Source organism: Cyrtonyx montezumae, unplaced genomic scaffold (assembly GCF_038088225.1).
Source record: "Cyrtonyx montezumae isolate F1298 unplaced genomic scaffold, pur_monq_1.0 scaffold_8, whole genome shotgun sequence".
Lineage (NCBI taxonomy): Eukaryota > Metazoa > Chordata > Aves > Galliformes > Odontophoridae > Cyrtonyx > Cyrtonyx montezumae.
This window is the reverse complement of record NW_027072089.1, coordinates 36,458,347-36,480,448: the sequence shown is the minus strand read 5'-3', so window position 1 is coordinate 36,480,448 and position 22,102 is coordinate 36,458,347. Positions and strand designations below refer to the sequence as shown.

At 36.4% G+C, this 22,102-nt stretch overlaps 1 protein-coding gene across 1 annotated transcript in view; it reads left to right on the top strand.

Annotated features, from left to right (window-relative positions):
* Nucleotides 1-18,626, top strand: part of RP1 (RP1 axonemal microtubule associated) — a 167,466-nt gene extending 148,840 nt beyond the window's left edge. The window contains exons 52-58 of the mRNA XM_065753301.1: nucleotides 4,034-4,188; nucleotides 4,335-4,410; nucleotides 6,549-6,627; nucleotides 6,848-7,130; nucleotides 8,676-8,754; nucleotides 11,582-11,657; nucleotides 17,394-18,626. Of these exons, the coding sequence (XP_065609373.1) occupies nucleotides 4,034-4,188; nucleotides 4,335-4,410; nucleotides 6,549-6,627; nucleotides 6,848-7,130; nucleotides 8,676-8,754; nucleotides 11,582-11,657; nucleotides 17,394-17,448 (803 nt within the window). The 3' untranslated portion in view covers nucleotides 17,449-18,626. The remainder of the gene's footprint in view (nucleotides 1-4,033; nucleotides 4,189-4,334; nucleotides 4,411-6,548; nucleotides 6,628-6,847; nucleotides 7,131-8,675; nucleotides 8,755-11,581; nucleotides 11,658-17,393) is intronic.
* The last annotated feature ends 3,476 nt before the right edge of the window (nucleotides 18,627-22,102 follow it).

Sequence of the window (22,102 nt, the reverse complement as noted above, 5' to 3'; positions counted from 1 at the left end):
GTGTTTTCTCCTCAACTGTCCATATTACAGGATTTTTATATCATTTCTATTTTTCTGTCTTCCTATTGAGTTATTTTTTTGTTTGTTTGTACATTCCAAAAAATATTCAATATATTAAAACAAAAGCTCAAAATGACATATAAACATAATTTTTATTATTAATCTTATGCACTTTGAATATTTGTCTGTGAAAATTTACTCAACAATTGTCTTTCATGTTATATTTGTTAAGCAATATAAAAGAAATTCTTTCACGTAAAAACTAACATATCTTCCATACTTTTCTAATGTGCTGCTCATTAAATGCTACCATTTGCCAGAATAATTCTCAATTTAATAAAAAGGTCAAATAATGATAATTTAACATTAAAACAATTTCCTTCTGAGGTTTATGTAGAAAACAAATGAGTAAAGACTAAGTTAGTTATTCTGACTTACTCAGTGATCTAGAGAAGGTGTTAAATGCATGACTCCAGTACACTTTCGACCAGACTTATGACCCAGTTTCGGTACTTATAAATGTCTAACTATAAGCATACAAACAATAGAAATAATAGTGATTCTTTTCCTCTTTTTTCTTATTTTTAATGCAAATGAAAATTTAAATTTCATATCGCTTAGAGCTGTGATTTTCACTTGAAGCAAAGACTTGCACAGTTTAGATACAGAGTAGGATGTCATGGCTTTTGTCTTTGATAAGCAGGTTTGAAACAAAAAGGTCCTTCAGATTCCACAAGACTGCCCCTTCCAAAAGATAGATCATTCTATCGCAGGTGGATTGAAGGTACCTGCACACAAAAATAGAGGCAGTAAGATGTGGAATGGAAAATAAATAGGCAGAGAGACTGGAGTCCTAATGACCTTGGTTCTTTGGCTCCATTACGGACTTCTTGATTGAAAGCAATTACTTCCCTATTGTCTGTGGAAGGGTAAAAAAAAACAACAACCAAACACACAAGGAAGTTATAGGTGTTACATTATCTATGTGTTTAAGTAAAAGAGAAAACAAAAGTTTATCATTGTTGCATATGTTTCTTTCCACATATGCTTTAGAAATCTTCATTGAGGGATTTGTAACCATAAGGAAGAAAAAAACTAGGACAATATGAAACATATTTTCCCAGTTCTTTGCCATTTTATGTCCAAGAGCCTTAAGCAGCTCCACAGCAGGTGGCTTGCATGGACTTCAAAGCAATCTCTTAGAGACAAACCTACTTGAAATTTACTGTGCAAAACAGATCTGCTTCTCTGCCAGATTTCTAAATCTAATTTATTTTCTCCTTGGTTTTCTTCTTCTCAGCTAAAAGAAAACCAGTAATGCATTAATTGGAATGAAAAGCAGCTGATCATAATCACCTTAACTAAAAGCTCTATGCTGTTTAATTTCAGATTCAGCTCAGTATACCATCAATCTTATAGCGCCTTAGAATTTCATTCCTTGGTTCTTCATTCTTTATTCTGTACTTGGGACTGTGATGAAGCATATCCTAATGGCTAATTTTAAGCTATGAAAATGCAGCTGATAAAACACAATGCAAATCCTTGAGAATTGGCTGTGTACCAACTCACATATGCCTTTTTGGGTACATTAATGGGGAGAGGCCTCCAACTGAGTATATACATAAATAGTTTCTCTGTAGTGTACCTCCCTTTGAGATGCTTACACTCAAGAACCTCCAGAGATGAAAACAAGCTCCTTCCCTCACTTATGTGATTGTAGAGGAGGTGAATGAACTTTGCACTTGCGTAGCTTTTAAGGCAAGACAGTGAACTAGCGGAAAGGTTAAATAAAAACATATTTTGCTACTTAAAAATAGCAGATTTTTTTTTCCCACAAAATTAAAATAGAGCCATAATTCACACAGAGATTATGACATCATCAAAAATTTATAAAATTAACTTATCCTTATAGAATATAACTTCTTTTTGGAGGTTTCCTGTCATTTTTCTTCCTTTCAGTCTGTTCCATTCACTACAGATACAAAAGCTCATTTGCCTGCGTTTATGATTGTTTGATCACACTACCTGAACAAAGACACCTTTAAAGCATTTTATCACTTTCCTTCCATTCGTTGGTTTCCTTTGATTACACCTCTTTGTACAATGTTTCTATCAGTTCTATCCACTCTTTAATCTGTCCAGTCTAATTCAACTCAAACTTCAGCTGGCTACAGACTGTCAAGGCTATTTTAAGATAATAGACCTTACTTGCCCTGACCAGCCTCACCTGGGACCTTCAGCCACCTCCTTCTGCACATGAGCATAGGAGAATCATTTAAAGTCATGCCCAAGATACACTAGATATAAACCTGTTTTTATTTCTGTCTCTAACCCTGTATACTGAATTGATTTAGGTCTTTTGTTATGGCCCTTTGTTCGATTCTATCTCTGACTCTTTCTACTGTTCTTCCCAGTTGGAACATCAGGATGAGTTTTGGATCTGTTTCATCATTTGCCATGTTTGGGACTGTTACTAGCACTGCTTGCCATGTACAGACATAGCAGGACTGTTCCCAAGGACACTAAGGGCACTGCTTAATGGGGGTCACTCCCAGATCCTGTCTCATCCTCCCTCATGGAGCAGTCCCAGTTGTTTCTACCTAACACTGACCTTCAAAGTGAGTCTGCTGAATACTATCCTAGCTTCACATCTCAAGTTTGAGATCCGAGAGTCCATATCAAAACAGAGGTCAAGTACAATAAAAATAGATCACTTAAAAAATCAGAGGTACAGCCAAAAATAAAACTACTCAGATTTCTTTCTTCTGTGTTGACCCATTCATTGCACTGCATTACATCCCTGACCAAGCATATTTTTTTCTTCTCCTCTTTCTTCATCTCGTTTGTACCAGTACCATATCCCAATCAGTCCTTATATTTCATCTTTTCTCCAGTATCTTACCATGCCATGATTTATTGTTACTTAGGCAGCATCAATTTTTTATTTCCATTTTAAACTTAGCTCTATCCTTGGCTTTTTCTAAGCTTTACTTTTACAGATAAAACTGTATACCTCTTTGGCACTCTGGATTTATTTCCATGCACTTGCTCAATTACAGTATGCATGCATCAAGAGTCTGATCTCTCTACTATTACTATTACTGATGCTGGAGAATCAAGACAAGAGCTGGTTCTTGTTCTGAACTCAGTATTTAGATAATCATTAGGTCTGAAAGCTGATGACAACATCCTGCTATTTGCTGTACGCGTACTTTGTCTTCTTGACTTCCAAAGGATGCAAGTAGTCTGCAAATACTGTCCTCATCTAGGCTTCCAGCCATTTTCTGCAGAAACCTTCTGCAAAGCCAAGATTTATCCCCTTCCACCATGGTGTCTGTAGGAATACAAAGAAGATAGATACATGATTAAAAGATTGAGAATGCTCTCATAATTTGTCTCTATTAATAAAATGCAAATGAACATAAACAGATGCTCTGCAAATACATTTATTTTTAAAGGTGTTCAGATGTTCTTATCTTGTCTTCAACTAAATGCAAATTATAACCACTGTGTAAAGCATAAACTGCCCAAACTCAAGACTGCCAACTTCTGTCAATATAGAACTGTCATCTTGGGCTCACTCTATAATCAGAGGATGTGCTCCACTACAATGAAGTTCAAAATGGGAACTTAGATGTTGTGAACCACATACAAGAAGCATCTCTCCTCATCTCTTAGATTATGAAATCTGAAGAACTTATCTCCCCAGCGAAATTTTGTATTTGCAAAAATCCCCAAAGTGATTTATGAATCTGGAACTCATTAAGATTTTATCTATTAGGCATTTTCCTTTTAAAACAAGCAGGTAAATAGCTATGCTAATTTTTCCTTTTTCTCTCTTTTAAAGTTGTTAGAACCACTAACATTCAAAACAGTTAAAGGATAAAATTATGGAAAAAATATGGAAAAAAAATTATTATTATTGTCAATTGTTGTTTTTAATTTCATCTGACTGCACGTTGTGATGTTGTAAAACAGATGGGCAAGGTTGTGGAATGGTATTAACATGACTCTTTCTGCTTTCATATTGCAGTTGTCACATATCACCTAACAGTATTTTCTAGAAATATTTTGACTGACAGAAGTGTAGTGCATATGACTGCATGTATACATGGTACCCACGGTGACACAGGAGACAGATCCCTCCTCTGGTCATCGCAGAATGTGCATCAAGGAGATGACAATGAGGTACTCTACCTAAATTGCTGTAAAATTTAACCTTTATGTAAAAATACATGTATCTATGTATTCTTCCTATATATTATTTTCTGGTCTTCCTATGCGCTTGTAATATAATATGGTAAAGATTGTAATGCTGAATACTTTTATTTTAGTCATTTCTTGTTATCATGGATGCTGTTGAACTGGGAGAAGTGGACAAAGTTGTTCTCATAATCAGCAGTAAGAAAGGTAACATACTTCTATTGCTCTATAAAGTTAGTGATGTGAATCACACAGCTTACCTCCTGTTTAAGGCAACACAATCACTGCCAGAGTTGCCAGGTTAAAAATGTTTTTAAAATCATACATTTTATGATGAAAAATCTTATATTTTGATGCATTAAAATCCTTGGTTCTGAAATTGGTATCATTAATCATTAAGAAAGCTATTCCTTTACATACAAGAAAGAAAAAGAGAAGATAAATAATTGTATTCTGGTATTAATACGTGGTATAAGAAAATAATTCTAACTCCCTTAAGAAACTGGTATTGTTCAGTTGTCCTTCTGTGATACAATTATTTTTATTGTTTTCCCCAGCTGTTCTGTTTTCTTACTGTATGTTCATGGAGGAGATTTTACCTTTTAGGCAAACAGTAGTTTTGCAACCAAATTCCTTTAAAATTGCCAAAACTTTCACTCTGTGCCTCATCTGTAGGATGGCAATCATGTCATCAAGGAATATTTTGAATAAATATATTCAAGTATTCCTGTAAAATATTTTCAAGTCTATTAATGACAATTGCTACATAATTGAAAATTGTTACTTACTGTGTATTACAGTGGACCATTTCCAGTTAGCTTTCCTGAAAAGGAAGGGTTATACATTTGTATTTTCCCTGTCTTGTTAGCCTATTTGCTGGCTCTTCGTAGAAATATTTTATACTCACCACCCAGTTTCAACCAAATTTGAAGAATGTATATAATCTTCAAAGAGATTTAGGTGATAAGAGTGTACATACTGATTGGGTAGACAACATGTTCTGCACCACAGCATGATCTGCTCAACCTCTGGAGTCTTCAGCGAAGATGCAGTGTGAAGCTAGAGGTATTATAGTGGGAAAGGGAAGGATGGGGATAGCCCTGTCAGGTTGCTTTTGGGTGCTCACTATATTTGATTCCTGCAGTTTAAGTCATGAAAGTTAACTACAGACATCTGTCTGACTGACAGTCATTGAATATGGCAATTACACATTTCCAAAGGGCACCATGGAGAACATGACAGGCCAGGTTTGAGAACATGATTCACAAAGGAGAGACATCAGGCCTCATCATCTGTGTGTGTGCTATGAAGAGAAGATTGGAAGATGTATAATATATCTCTTCCAAAGGAATTTCTTAAAATGATGAAGCACTTTGAATGAGGAAGGATATCTATATTGCGTCTAAAGGTTTTTTTTATTTGCTTGCATGGAGACATAAAAAAATCTCCAAGAACAAAAGCTCTTTAGTGTATGAATTCAGATGTGACCTGCAGGACTGGTTAGCTCAGATAGTATGTTGGTTTTGTTTGTTTATGCCACTTCCACAATCTGAGCTAGTTTTTAGGATCTGATGGATCTTTCCTGACAACATGCATGGTTTGAGATCCCTGAGCTTCTGATTGCCTGAGATTCTGATAGTCTATCTGGGCACATTGTGAGTGCTACACCATGTCCTCAATTCCTCTCCAAGAATCCAGTCCTATTAGACTCCTACTGATACAATTAAAGAGACTTGGAAAACAGCAGAAGACATTGGGATGCAGTTTGCTCAAGAGTGCTGCATGGATAAATAATACAAGAAAAGAGAAAGCAAGTAGTCTTCACAACTAGTTCCCAGCAGAAAATTCAACATTGCAATTCAAGGGGCAATTTTTCTCATATAGTAGACATATACAAAAAGTTGAACTTCCTTCACACATCATTCTGTAAAGCTTTGTGCTGCATGTGGAACAGAGTTCCAACTCCCATGTCAGCTGAGGAAGAAACATCAGACATATTCCTGCTCTCCCTCTTCTAATGAACCTGAGTCATGCTGAATCTGTTCTGCATACTCTTCCAAGTATGGTGAGGACATCAATCCTTTTCTTCACAATGACAAAGAAAATGCTTACTCCTAAATTTCTGAGTAGACATTTTAAATAGGAACAACAAAAAAAAAAGGAATGTTGTGACAATACCAGAATCTTATAGACAATTGTTATTATAAATAAATTAAGATATTATATTTTAATGTAGTATGAAAGACACTATTACATCATCAGACTATCTACTTCTAAGATGTGCAGTATAACATTATATTTTATATATATTTAACATTATATATATTTTATTTACTTGTTTGTAGACTGCAAACTGGACATTAAAAAATTGCATTTGAAAGAATCTGTAAAGGATCATCCTATCTATGTGTTTGAAGTAAATGAGTAAGTATCATATGCAAAGCTAATCATTTTATAGCATAATATTTTAAAACTCTGAGCAGGCACTGGATGAAAATTACCATAATGGAGTGGGTGAGTCAATGTATAGAATTTTGAAAGTCCATCTTCAAGTGTTCCATATAGACTTGTATTATTTTTTATTTAACATATGGTTTACTTGCCACAAAAAATTATGTGTTTTTTTTTTTTTTTTTTTTTGCAGAACATTTTCTGTGGATCCAAATAAGCCAGAATTACGGAAAGAAATCCCAGTATCTTTTGTTATTGGAGGAAACAAACATATGAATGGCATAAAAGACTTAAATAAAGAAGACAGTCAAGCAGGAAATCAGGCAGAGTATACTATCAAAGTATACACAGGTGACAAAATGGGAGCAGGAACTGATGCCAATGTGTATATTATTTTATTTGGGTATGAAGACAAATCTGAAGTGTTTTACCTCTCTCAGTCACTGGAGCATCAAGATCCCTTTGAAAAAGGAATGGTGAGGATATAGATTTCTATCAGTTTTTCAATTGAGAAAGGAAATATGAAATCTGTGCAAGAGCTTTACAAAACTTTGGGCATTTATCCTGTCTTCCTCATCACTATATGAGACGTAGTCTCAGCTATCTCTATGTTTAGCCTTTTATCCGGAGTATCCAACGAACATTTTACCTCTGTTGTGTCTATCTGATTGTACTGCTGTTCTTGTAGTCCCATACATGTTCTCATATTGATTCCACTTATCTGCCCAGTTATATTTCCTCATTCTGAAACATACAAAATGCATTGCCTGTGCACGTGCACCTATGTGCAATATTCTTTACTGCTGCACAAACTTTGTATATCATGCTTGAGAATATGCCAGCCTTTTGCATCCCATCATTTTACTTTGCCATGGAAACTGATGCAGTGAGCCTCGCTGAATGCATAAGCCTATAGCCAGACATAATGGAACCACACACACCAACCTAGTGTTGATACCCATCTTACTTAGACTATTCAGAGACTCATAGTTCAGATACAAACATTTCCATAAGAATGGTGATTCCCTGCAAGACATCCTAGTACATCAACAGAATGCTCTTCTCTTTTTAATAAATGTATTACTTTGGCAAAGGAATTCTTCCATTTTCTCATCACCTGTGCAATGCAGTATAATGACAGTTACTCTTTTGTAGCAAGAAATATACTTAACATCTTTCTACTTTAAATTTCTTGAAAGGTAGTGACAGTTAAAACTTTTATGCCAATATCTTTGTTATAACATCTACTTCATTATTTCCATCAACAGCATCTTTCTACATGCAATTTGGTTCAACTTGTTTTTTGCGTTTATTTTTTCAGCCAGTCTATGGATATCTTCTAAAAGATCTTTATCATGCATTGTTTTTCATACTGCGATGATTATAAAGCTAGTTACCTATAGGCAGGAGTGAGAAAAAGAGCGTCTTGTCTAGTAGCACACAGGAGGTATCACTGCCTTTTTGAAAACAGGTTAGATACATAGAAATTGTATTGTTAACTAATTAGCAATCTAGCTAAGTCAGTGTGAGCCAGTGACATTTTTAAGGAATGCCTTATAAAAAAAAGGATCTAATTATTTTTCTTTTTTTAAATATGTAACATGAGAATATTTTAAATGAAATACCTGGGAAACATATGCTAAATTGTGTAAAAGTCCTTATTGTTGCATTCTTGAACATATGTTTATGTATCATAAACTGAAAAGATTACAGAAAGCATTTTATCAGTAGAGAATTCATGATATTTAACAAAAATAATTTCCTGTTACATGGAAGTCAAGAAAGAGATAATGATTCTCCTACTTAAGTTGCAAAGTGAGTCTTTCAGGTTTAAACTGAGACCTACTAGGAGCAAATCTGTGACAGAAATCTTTGCTAAGGGAAATAAACCATGCCAGGTGTCAGTTATTTATTTTAAACTGATATTTTTACATTTGGTTATTTTTGAAACTGACCTGAATGAAGGATAAGTTTCCAAAAATTTATATATTGTTTTTAATAACTGTTTTTCAATATTAAAGGTTGATACATTCAAGATTATGACTAAAAAATTAGGAAGCCTACATTCAATCGAAATTGGTCATGATGGAAAAGGATTTGGTAAGTGGACTATATGTGTTCTATGAACTTGTAAAAATCTTCTGCTTAAAGATTTGCCTGACATTTAATATAAACCAGTGTACAAGAGAGGTCAGTTTGACTTCTTTTGCTTACTCTACCCCTGTTCCTATCAGATTTCCCTTGATTTTCCCTTGACTTTTTTTTTCTAGCAGAGGTCTAGTTAGTACATAACTTTGGAGGTTTTATACTTCAGTCATTACTCAGCCCAAATTTTTCTTAGATGTGTTGAGTAACTTAAGACTGCCTTGGCACATGGCTTTTTTCCTTGTAAAAGTTGAACTAATAAGGAAAACACTGGAGTGCATCAGGTCAAACAAAGTACAGACCAAATCACAATGACAGATACTGTTTACAGATATATTGTATTACGTTTAATACCCAATGCCTGAATTTTGTCAAAGGATGAGACAGGACACTACAACATGTAATATTTTGAACAAATAAACTACATACAAATATATGAGTAGAATTTCCAGTTAGTGTACAGCTTGAGTCAATAAGGTATTGTATTGTACTGTATTGTATTGTATTGAGGTATTCTAGTCAAGTGAATTAAACGTATCTGATAAAAAAAGAAAGAGGTGTATTTGGATTAAAAATAAACAAACAAACAAACAAAAACAACCCATATTTATAAAGTGGCAAGAGTTTATCATACCTAGGATAAACCAAAAATTCTGTAAGTGGGAGATCTAGGCAAAAGTTGAACAGGATTTTTCTAACTACCCAATCATATCCAACATGTGATGCCGCTGAAAATTCAAAAAATATAGAATCTATTGAAATAATATCATCCTACTGGCTTTCATTTTATTACTGTTAGCTGCTGTACACAGTTCAGTTTAACACTGTGATATTCTTTATCAGCAGGCTTTTGATGCTCTGAGTTGCACAGAAGTCTATAGAGTAAATGCAAGTTAAACTTTCTGGCTCCCAAGCCATCAACATTACCTTCCCTCCCCTTGCCTTGATCAACATAGTATAGTTACTAATACTGCCTTCCTAGCACAGCTGGTGTGAGGTAGCTCACGTTAAATATATTTCTTCCTTCCTGTACTTTCTTCTCTGAAATTATCTCCAAATATCCTTCATCATGTCAGCTGTAATCTGCACGATCTTCTGCAAGGGTAACACCTCTTTGAAATGTTATGTCTGTTTGCTAATCTTTTCTGTCTGCTTCTGGATTTCTTCATACCCAGAGCTTTCAGTAAGGTCTGCTGGAGCTTTGTCAATACAGAGGAAAGCATAAGCTTATAAACTTTTCAAGAGAGCAAACATAGCTTAATATTTGTTTATAAAGTGCTGTGTAAATTTGAGAGACTGTAAAATTTTATTGCTAATAATCTTGACTCTGAATTACGGAGATTTCATGAAAGGTCATATACTCCGAGTAGAGTCCATGATATATTAAAGCATTCACAAAATTTCATTAAAGAAGTTCCAAAAATACATCACAATTTCAATAAATGACTCATGTGAGTTGAAGATAAAAATCCCAGGTACCTTTATGGCCTAGTTATACTAGATAATTGTTTGAAAATGTCCATGGAAGTTGAGGAATGTTGCTAAGCCTTTATGTTTATCTAAGTTCGTACAATATGAAAAATATTTTTATATTTTTGGCTTACTTACAAATAAAATTATTTTGGTTGTTAGCCTACATGATACTTTAAATATTTGAATATCAAAATCGTTAGGATATGCAAAGAATACCAAAATGTTTTCAGCTGCTAGCAATATCAGTGCAATTCTAATTAGTTTTTTAAATGTTGTTATTAAGTATTTGCATTGGCAAACACAACTGAAGACATCAGCATAAACTCTGCATTTCAGTATAGTAAAACTGTATTTCAAAAAACAATGTATTTAAACACTGCGTGAAATAAAAATCTCCACCAGAAGAATGGTGGTATTTTTTCAACCAACTGAACAGTTGACTATATTAGAATGTTAAATACTTTCTTAAAGCTAGAAGAGATACAAATGTTGGCCTGAATGAGAGATGCTCTTCTGAATCACTACTATCTGAGAAACGTAAACATGAGAATTGTTCAATATATATACATATATATATGCTACAACAGATACAAAGGGCACAATAACACTATTTTATAGAGCAAGTTCTCAGCTGCAAAAGACTATTTTTTAACATAGCCAACATTAGCTATGCATTTTCATCAGCAATGAACAGGAGCCTGCATGCTGTGCTCATAAAAAATCTGCACCAGAGAAGATAACCCACTGTCATCATCCTCACTGCTGAAACATACCACCTCCACCTCACTACATTCACATCCACTGCTTGGTCTCCATAAACATTCAGCAAGCAGCAGTGAATGCTAGTGGGTGCCATTTTTTCCTCACAGAGGAATCCTATGACAGACCTTTACTTCACACACACTACCATGTCAGAAACCATTTTGTCAGATTGCCTCTCTATTTCAGACTATAAAAAAAAGGCATGATGGGATTTCAAGAATGTGTTCAATACTAACATGTACTCAGTTTCATTTGTCTTATACTGGCTCCATTCAATGTGAAAAAATGATTTAAGTTGTAATAAAAAAAATTATTTACGTTTTCTGTCAAAAACATCACAGACTTTCTCTGTAAAATTGTAGGAATTTGTTATTCATTTGAATTATTGACATTCCAGTTTTATTATTGATAATGGGTATATTCAAAAGCATTGAACCACACAGAGTCTGAAATGAAATGAGAAACCTTCCTTGTGCTTTATTTGTGTTATAGTTATGTTATATATATACTCATATACACATATATATATATATATTTGCTTTTATAGCAAGTGACTGGTTTCTGGAGAAAGTAGAAATCACGGATGCATCCAGGAATTCAGTGCATTGCTTCAACTGTAACAGGTCAGTAGACCAGTTCACTGTTATTCCATAGGTGCTGTTTTCCTCATCACAGTAACTACTACCAGTATTTTTAGTCTCTCAGGTTTTTTTGTGGGGTTTTTTTTTTTTTTTTGGTTTCCTAAAGCAGTAAGAATTTTTGAAACTACACTGTGTTTCTGTCAGTCCATTCTCAGTAACTTGTGAACCTTTTGTCTCATTTCAATTTGTCAGAATATACAGAGGGACACGTTACATTTTTCCAAGTTATTAAAGCTGGGTGGCTGTAGAGGAGGCACAATTTTGCTGAGAGAAGATAATAGCATGCCATTTTCAAGAGGTAAAAGCTGTCTGGAGAACCATTACATAAGCACTAGCACACATGTAGCCTATCATGTTGTGTGTATGCAGACATGAGATGGAATCAGAAATATGTGATGGTGGGAGATGGTAGGCTATGGCAGTAAAGATAACAAATCTAGAGAAAAAGCAGTGGATTTCAGGGTGTTGGGGTTTTCTTTGTGCACAAAAGCAACAATAAAATCCTTCTGTTCAATATCTACTTAATATGGGTCTAAGATATATTAAACCCATCAGCTGACTAAGCGGAACATGACTAAGATAAAAAAAATGAATTTTTAATAATGTAATAATAATCTAAATACAAAAGAATTATTCAGATAAAGAGTTGTTAGTGTAAAGAGATTCTAATATACAAAAGGAAAATCCATTTCAGTTTGTGTCAAACTGAAACAATGCTATTTCAGAAGTTGGAGTTCAAACTGAAAGGTATATTTGCAGTGACTGTCCACTAGAGTATATAGTTTACAGCTTAAAACATTTCAGAGTAAACAGCAGATGCAAACATGTTCATGTCTTTCTAAGTGTAAAATAAAATTTTAATGCATCTTGAGAGCAGACAAATATGAAGACTTATAAATTCTCTATGTCTAGGAAAAGAGTTGTTGCCTGGTGATCTGAAAACAAAAATGGTACACAAGAATATTTAATTTAATGCTTATAAATGTTTCTATATTCTTGGAAATTCATGGAAGTAAAATCCAACCCTGAATCAAAAAAAAAAGCTACTTTTTTTGTTTGTTTGTTTTTTGGTTGTAGTAGCTGCAAACTCTCAGTACCTGAGAGGGCCCAGACTGCAGCTCACAAGGGCTAGCTTTACAAAAATGATTGATGTCACACAGTATCTCAGAGCATATCTCTGTACAGAACTGCAGTAAAATTTGCATGTATGTTCCATAAATCTTCTTTCAAAAACATGTTCTGGTACTATCTAATCTTCTAGATACATAAATTTAAGCAAGTGAACATGAACAAAATTTCTTAGATTACAGTGTCAGTTGTGCAGTAATCCATAAGAGAATTTTCAGTTGATCTCACAGAATCACTGAATGGTTGGAAGGCATCTTGGGAAGTCATCTTGACCAACCGGTGTTGAGTGGAGGTGAAGGCTCACCTCCTGCAACCTGCTGGTATACTCACCCTCATGCAGCCAAAGATACTGTTAGCCTTTTTTTTATTTTTTATTTTTATTTTTTATTTTTGCAAGGGTACATTATGGTCTCATGTTCCACCAGGATACATAGGTCTTTTTCTGATAAGTTGATTTCTGTTTCTGTGGCTTCTGGAGTCTATTTGTCAATAGGATTGTTTCTCCTCAGGTGCTTTGCACACCTCCTTGTTGAACTGTTTGAGATTCCTATCAGTCTATTTCTCCAGCCTTTCAAACTCTCCAATTCTTTGTCTTGTAACCATTCTCAGACCACATCAGTCTGAGCAAGACTCTAAAAATATAGTTTGCAACAACTATTTTTTAAGATAATTTTTCCCCCATATTTTTACTAAAAGTCCTAAGATAAAAATACAGTGGGATTTAAGAGACACATTTGAAGCAAGCACTGTTGAATCACACATATGCATTAGTACTTAAGGTTTTCTCTGTGACTTCAGCAAGAACTGCTATTAGAACTTTTATTGGAACTGCCATTCTTTGCGTTTCATACAGAAAAGTAGGATTGACTGACACAGACTCACTATACAGTCCCGTCCTACTGAATAGGACGTTTACCTGGCACCTTAGTGGATTAGAGTCCAGTCCTCACCTTAATGAATACATACTTATTCAACAATTTCAGTAGAAGAAATTAGGAGACCCAGTGCAGAGCGTTCACTGACCGAGAAGCTATGAGATATCCTTCATAGAATCATAGGGGTTGGAAGGGACTTCAAGAGATCATCAAGTCCAACCCCCCTGCCAAAGCAGGTTCCCTACACCAGGTATCCTTTATGGGATAAAGGAAGCTGTAAGTACATGTCCCTGTTCCAGCTCACACAAGAAGCTTCTCATGTCAAAGCCTTCCAGGTAAAAAAGAAAGAGAAGGAAAAAAGACTCCTCTGGTATACTCTGCTGACTCTAAAAGATATTCATCGCTCTGAATCTTGAAAGGAGCTGTGCATCCTTTACTAACATGTCATTTTATCTGCCAAGATTAGCTATGTTGCAGCCTAGGACTGTTTGGCTTCAGATATATTTCCCAGCTGTTCAATAGTACAACTTCAGATGTGAGCTACGTTAATGCTATGGGAATCCCTCCCATTCTCACTATTTAGTTGTGATGACATCAACTAGACTGGCACAAGCCTCGCAAAAAATGCTAGAGGCTTTAGAAAAGCTTTGGAAAATCTCTTTGGAAATGGGTATTATTGCCTTCGTGGCTCCAGTTAACCAGTCCACCTGAGCTCAGGTCTGTTTCTAGTGTAGCCAATGGGCCGTTATGGAGAAAGAACTGGGCCCATCATATGTCCCAGTATTTTCTTAGCCAACCAGCAGACATTAGAATTATAGAGTATACAGATAATAACTTGCTAAAACAGGACATATTTCCTTACTCAAAAACATCCTAATTTTCATCATGCCGTGAAAAATGTGTCACCTGTTGTTAAGCATTCTAGACATATGTTTCTTTGTTAAAAACATTTATACAATTCCTTTTAAACTATGCATATATAGATGCCAAAACAATCCCTCTTTTCCTCAGGTTGGTTACTCTTGTATGAGTCAGTGTTAAAACTCTTAATCCAAAAGTGCAGGAGCAGCTTTAATATTTGTTTGAAAAGTTTTGTGTATACTGTGTCTACACAGTATATATACAGTGGAAGCAATCAGCTTCAGTGAAAGCACATTCTGGAACAGAATGAAAGATCATACTGTACAGGGGCTTTCTACATGGAGGAACCCCAAAGAGAGCTGCCAGAAGCCAGCAACCATCATGATTGAGGCTGTGGAGTGTGGTCAGGGTCCAGACCCTTTGTTGCAGGGATCTCCAGAACCTGGAAGTCTCCAAAGGGCTCTGAAGGCAGAGATGAATGTTTGTCACAGGTGCATGTGTGCCCAGTGCATTGCATTTTTTGAGCAAGTTGCTATATTATGAGAGGAACTCATCAGGCAGTGTACTATCCAGGAATCCAAGTGATAGATTGATGGCATTGTACTGTGCATTGACACGGACTGAGTGACAGCCCTGTATTAAGTCCTTGCAAGGGAAAGGTAAGCTGATTTCCAGCCCTGAGCTGGTAAATTTGACTCACTTGCAAGACAAGAGAGATAGGAGCTTTGTTTCAGAAGCAGAAGTGTCCCCGTTGCTCCCCAAGTGCTCCTGTGCAGCAGTTGGTCCAACCAACCAAGCAGTACCACCAAAACAGGTGATGGGTATTAGTAATTGGAGATTCCTTCCTGAGAAGTACATTTGCCATCTGTACAATCTCTAGAGAAGTGTGCTGCCTGCCAGGAGGCCTCCATTCACAAGGAGACTATAGTCCCTGGTAAAGCTGGAGGACTGCTACACATTCCTACTCTTTGAGTCAGATTGGATGAGGCTGCAAAGAGGAGATGGCAAAATATCTATAAAGGGACTTTATGTCCCTCAGAAAGATGAGGAAGGGATCACGAGCAGAGATAGTGTTCTTCTCTGTCCTCTTAGCTGGAGACTGGGACACAGGCAGAAGGAGTCAAATGGGTCATATAAATGATTGTCTACATGGATTGTATCCTTCCTGGGGATTTGAGTTCTAAGATCTCAGACTCACCGTCAAGGAACCAAGAATGTTGATGTTGGGTGAGAAGCAACTAACCAGGAGGGGCAAGGACATTCTGGTTAGCAAGCTGGCTTGGACTGATTAGTAGAGCTTTAAACTATATTAATCAGAGGAAGGGGATGTACTTCTGAGTGACAGAGAAGAGCAAGGGAATACCATCACTTCAGGAAGCAACAGGAAAATGCCTGTGAATTGCCTCAGAGGAATAAGGGAGGACTCCTCTATGAAGGTAATGTGGCTCTGCTGGAGTGCCTCTACACTGATGTACACAGCTAGGGAAAAAAACAGGAGAAGCTGGAAATCATAGTGCAGTAGAAACTCTATGACCTAGTCACTATCAAGGAAACATGATGGGATGAGTCACACAACTGGAACACTGCTATCAAGAGCTACAAGCTGTTAAGAAGAAACTTGTAGGAAAGAAGGGGCAGAGTTGTTGCCGTCTGTGTTAAGAAATGGATAGACCGCAAAGAGCTATCTTTTGAGAAACTGCCACGATCAGACTAAAAGCTTGTGAGTTAAAATTAGATATTTGATTAATAAAGGACTTCTGGTAGTTGGTGTCTACTACAGGCTGTCTGCTCAAGGGGAGCTTGTTGATGCAACCTTCTTGCTTCAGCTACAAGCAGCACCACACTTTTAGGCTCTCATCCTAATGAAAGTTTTCAATCATCCATATGTCTGCTGGCAAAGAAATACAGTGGGTTGTAAACAATCCAGGAGACTCCTGGATTGCACTGAGGATAACTTCATGGTCCAGGTATTAGACAAACCATCCAGAAGAGATGCATTAATAGACCCGGTGGTCATGAATTCAGAGGGGAACATTAAAGAGCTTAAGAATGGAGGCAGTCTGGGCTGTAGCAATCATGCTCTAGTTTATGATCTCAAGGATTATGGAGTGGCAGAGAGAAAGGTCGGAATCTTGAACTGCAGAAGAGTGACATTCTGACGGTTTAAGAAATTAGTGGGAGAGATCCCCTGGGAAGTTGTCCTTAGAGACAAAGGAACAGATCAGAGACAAAGAAATGGAGCAGAGCTTTCAACTCTTTAAGAACACTTTTCTTAGAGTTCAAGAGCTCTCCATCCCCACATGTAAGAAATCAAGAAGGAAAATGGCATGGTTGAGTAATGACCTACTGGTCAAACTGGGAGATAAGAAGGAAATGTACAGGCAGTGGAAGAAGAGATGGATGGCATGGGGAGAATATAGGGATTCTGTCTGGAAGAGTAGAGGGCTGATGAAGCTGGGTTATTTCAGCCTGGAGAAGAGAAGGCTCCAGGAAGACTTCACTGTGGCCTTTCAGTACTTCAAAGGTGCTTATAAAAAGGTGGAGACCCACACTTTATGTTGTCTGATAGAACAAGGGGGAGCAGTTTTAAACTAAAACAAGGGAGATTTAGATTAGATGTTTTGAGGAAATTTTTAGACGGTGATGATGCACTGGCAAAGGCTGCCCAGATAGTTGTGGATGCCCCATCCCTGGAGATATTCAAGGTCAGGTTGTACGGGTCTCTTGTCAGCCCCATCTAGAGGGTGGCAGCCCTACCCACAGCAGTAAAGTAGAACTGGATGAGCTTTAAGATCCATCCCAATCCAAGCTGTTCTATGATTGTATGACAAGTTTTAATGTTTTTGCCTCATAGGTGGCTTGCTGGGGATGGAAGCAATGAGAGCACCGCAGTGCGACTTTACCCATAGCTGCTCATTTTCTGATTTTTTTTCATAGTGTGCTGCTTATCCAAATTCCTGCTTGTTTGATTTACTTGTATGTTATAATTCTGAAGGTATTGTAATTACTGTGAAGGAATGTCAAAACAATGCATTAAAAACATCACAGTAAATTAAACATGTCTAATGTGAACGCTGTGTTCCAATCCTACCAGAGTTGCTCAAAATCTTTGCATGACTGAAATTTAGAAAACATAAATTTTAATCTATAAGACAGCTCTGTGGACTTGAGCTGAGCATTCATAATAGTAGGCATATTTAGCAACACATTTTTATTTCAGTAATAATTTGTGAATAATTTGAAGTTAGCTCTTGGGTCAAATCTGCCAATTTTTATTAAACTGATAAATTGTTTCAATTTCAACATTTATTAAAACTAATATTTCCTCAAAATCATTTTTCCAAACAAACTGCACCACTCTTCAGTCCTACTGTGTGTTACTTCCTTTTTCCGTAAGACCAGGTACGTAACAGAAAGGAATAGAGAATTTGTTATTCAGGCATTCACCCTGTGGCAGTAAGCTTCCCACTGGCATTTGGTAGCAAAATCCTGTAGCTGAGCCAGAACCTCAGCTAAGATCCTTTAGATCCAAAGGGTCTCTTAAGAGAGACTTTTCCATCATCTCTTATCAGTAGCACTTCAATAGCTCACTGGCTAGCTTAGGCAATGCCCTGCTCAGCTTGCTGATTTTTGCATTGCACATTCTTAGGCATCAGTCTGCCTCTCTAGCACTGTATGTGTGAATGTCATTACTTCAAAAAATCCCAATTATTTTTGAAAACAAACCACAAATAGAAATGTATTTAGCAATGAGTGCACAAAGTAACAAGCAAATAATAAGTGACTTGATGTTGTTTGGTATTGCTAGAGTTGTCTATTAACTTAGGAAGAGTCTAGAATAAAGCCAAATCTAAAATGGGTGCATGAGTTGCACACCACCAGAAGTTTGACGTCTGTGAACAGAATAAAAATACTGTGTATTAACGGCACAGGATGTCTCTCTGTTTAATCAAAGGCTCCACCTTTAGTACCTCCAAAACTTAAAATCTGTAAAATATCTGAATTGTAGACCCGTTTCACCTCCAAGGCACTACCATGTTTTGTAGCAGCAATGTACTTTCTGTAATCACAAGAATTAAACAAATCTCTATGATATGTTGTCTGGCTTTTTGATATGTTTAATGTTTATTTACTCACATTATTCTTTGAAATGAGGAATGTTATCAGATATCTGCATGAATTATGAGATTTCAGTTGTTATGCTGACTCGAAAATTAATAAATCTAACAGGTCTTGGCAGATAATTTCATTTTTATCTACTTTATACGTCATCAAAGGGTGAGCTTGTGTAAGGTGTGGATGTGATCTGAGTGAGCAATGGAACAGTCAATTTCTCCTAAAAGTGTTCTTTTTTGCTTACACTGCTACCACACGTAGTGGAATGGATTTGAAATTGTATCCCCAGAGCGCACAGTTCACTTACTTAGTATCAGTATTCATTACACTGAATCACTTCGTTGTGATCTATTATGTGATTTGTTTCATTATTATGTCTTTCATTAATAGTTTGTAATACTAGCTCTCTTTGATGCCATCTCTGATTTATCAAGTGTAAATAATGCCTTCCTAATCTGTTTTTTATTACCAGCAGTGAATACCCTCTTTCAGCAGCTGGCGTCCTTACTTGAAAATTATTTCCTCTGAACATACAGAGTATAAATAAGGTGTTGGATTCACTCCCCTAGTTCCAGAGACGTGTAAACACCTCCACCCTTCTACTACTGGAAAAGTCTCACAGCAGAGGGCTTCATTTCATTTCAAGTGCATTGCAGGTGCTTGCAGAACATATTGCTGGGGGATTACACTTTGATAAGAAAGCTTGAAATGCCATAACTTCCTTATCAGGTCTTGCTTCAAAGATGTGCCACTTAGCATATCGAGATTGTGACTGGAGCCAAACCCCAAACCTGCTTCTTCTACATGGTAAACAGTGATGTCTGCTGTGTTTGGCACACAAGTCACTTAATCCATGTCCCTTGCAAGGGGTAAGAGAGCTGGCCAAAGCAGAGACATTGCAGAGGTGCCACCTTGTGTGCACTCAGCTGCTGCTGCACAGACTTTTGTGTGTGCAGCACACATGCTTTGCTCTTTTTTCTGCCAGCACCTATGCTGTGTACGGAGACCCTGGGCAGATATTGACACCAGTGGTGCCTCTGCAGGGAACAGAGCTGTAGCATGGAAATGAGACTTCTTGTGTCAGCAAGAGACACAGGCGTTTGGCACCCATGGAAGGAGCAGTGAAATAAATCAACCAGCTGGAAGATGCAAGGCTGTGGTTGAGAGAAAAGTTTGTCTTCTGCTGCCTCTCCCTGCTTCAACCTGTCCTTAAAGATCTGTGTGAGGATTTTATTATTCTTATCCTTGCTACTATTGCAGTGAAGCAGTAACATTGAATTTTGTGCTGTAGAGAAAGCTTCAAGTGGGAGGTGGGTGCTAGAATATAGACTAAAAACATGGCATAGGCTCTTAAACACGACAGTCTGAAGGTATTAAGAGACCATTATTAGTTAACTGTATCTTTTTTCCTTATCTACTCCTGTATGCTTTTATAAATATATGTTAAATTGATCTAGCTGACATATTTCTGCCCATTTAAGCCCTATGAGTCTCAGTTAGTTTCTTCTGATGATTTGAAATATATATATATATATTTATATATATATATATATAGCCAAGCTCTGACTGACTCATTGAACCATTTAATCTCCAAGCAATTCCAAGTACATACTGAAAAAAGGATTCCTTCCTCCCAAGTATATATGAGCAACTTTATTGTATTTATCTATTCTGTAGCTTGTCAGTGGAGGAATAGAGTAAAAACAAGAAGAAAGGCCAGTCCAAGTGTTCATTTGAGTTACCTTAGAAATCTTGGATGAGTTCTAGTGGGTTGTTAGTATTAGTATTTATAGACCTGCTTGCAAATGTAAACATCCTCTGCTCACATATCAATTTAAAATATTCTCTTGGACTCCTTCCCCATAAGGAAAAGCTGTAGTCTTGAAAAGCCCATGAGCTCCTCTGTGCTAAGCAGTACTGTGCTGTGCCTGAATCTTCCTTTTACAACTCTTTTGTTTGGCATGAACTCATTTTAAACATGTGAAGCAAAAAGGAGGAAAAAAGAGGAACTGTTCCTTTTCTTCATCAAACTTTTGGAAATTCTCAGTTGTATATTAAATACAGTGTAATAGGACATCTTCGTATCCCACTAGGTATTCCATAAATGCTTTTTCCATTCATAATAAAGTGTGATTTGCTTGGTTTCTTGTTGGCAACTGAATGGAGAATGGCAGTGAAACAGTTGCACACCTCGCAAAGCTTGGCTGTAGATTTGCTTCCTGCAAGGTCTTCCCATATATCTTCTGCCTTCACTCATTATACATTGACATTCATCTTTGATGTTTTAAAATACGTGATATGAAGCAACATAAAAGGTGGCATTCCATTTCCGATTAATAAATGTAAATGTAAGAAATTTTCAGTCAAATTTTTTAAAAACCTTAGAAATGATTTCTTCTTTCATACGAAGTCAGTATGGCGTCGCCAAGGGAGAGCTGCTCTCAGTTATTCTGGTTCCATAAACTTGGACTTTTTTGTTGTTGTTTTAAGTGAGCAATGGAAAGTGTTGGCATGTATTTAATACCTATACATTCTGGAAATAAATGTAACACAATAACAACTCCTAAACCATAAATATATAGATCACCCCACCAAGCTTGATTTGTAGTCTGAAGTTAGGTGTTCACCTAAGAGCCCTGGTACATTGAGTATCTTCATTTGCAGATCTTATGAGGTAGGTGCATATGGGTCGGCGTTTTCATGACTGATGTGTTGCAGAAAAGACATCTATGCAAAATAAATCCATACAGCATTATCGGGATGTTATAAAAAAATTAATATCCTAAACCAGGGAACATTTCAGAGTATTCTTTGCAATTGTGAAAGTGAAGTAACGTGTTGAAATACCTGATTCACATGTTTCTCAATTTTAAAGGCAACTTTATAGTCCAAAAATTTATCCCTGTGAATCAACATGTAGGTCTATAAGTTAAGTAATCTCAAGGTAAAGCAAGCAAGCAATGGCTACTTATACTCAATATATTTTAACATAATATATATATAAGTGGTAATATTAATTTGGTAAATATTTACCAATTTACTCTTCATTTCTGCTTTTGTTCATTTGCTGAAGTATTGCCTTTATTGAAAGGAAATGCCTTCCCAGTGAGATGTTTAAGCTATCAGAGCATCTATTGGCACGTGTGTTGTGAATGCAACTGTTTGGGCACAAGGGCAATTTGGCACTGCAGTATGTAAATATTAAAGAGACACTCTACATCAACTTCTACTGGTACTTGTGTAACCTAAACACAAATCTACTGATAACATCTGAAACTTGTGAATATTTTGTAAAACATCTTTTTCTTGCTGTTTCTACAGTAGTTGAGTTGGATGTTTGTGTACACACATGAGCCTGAGGATGACTGTCTTAGTATATGGAGTACTATTTAAAGTATGGAAAGCTCACTACTGAGGCAATGTCAGAGGGAAGGAGTAAAGAAAATG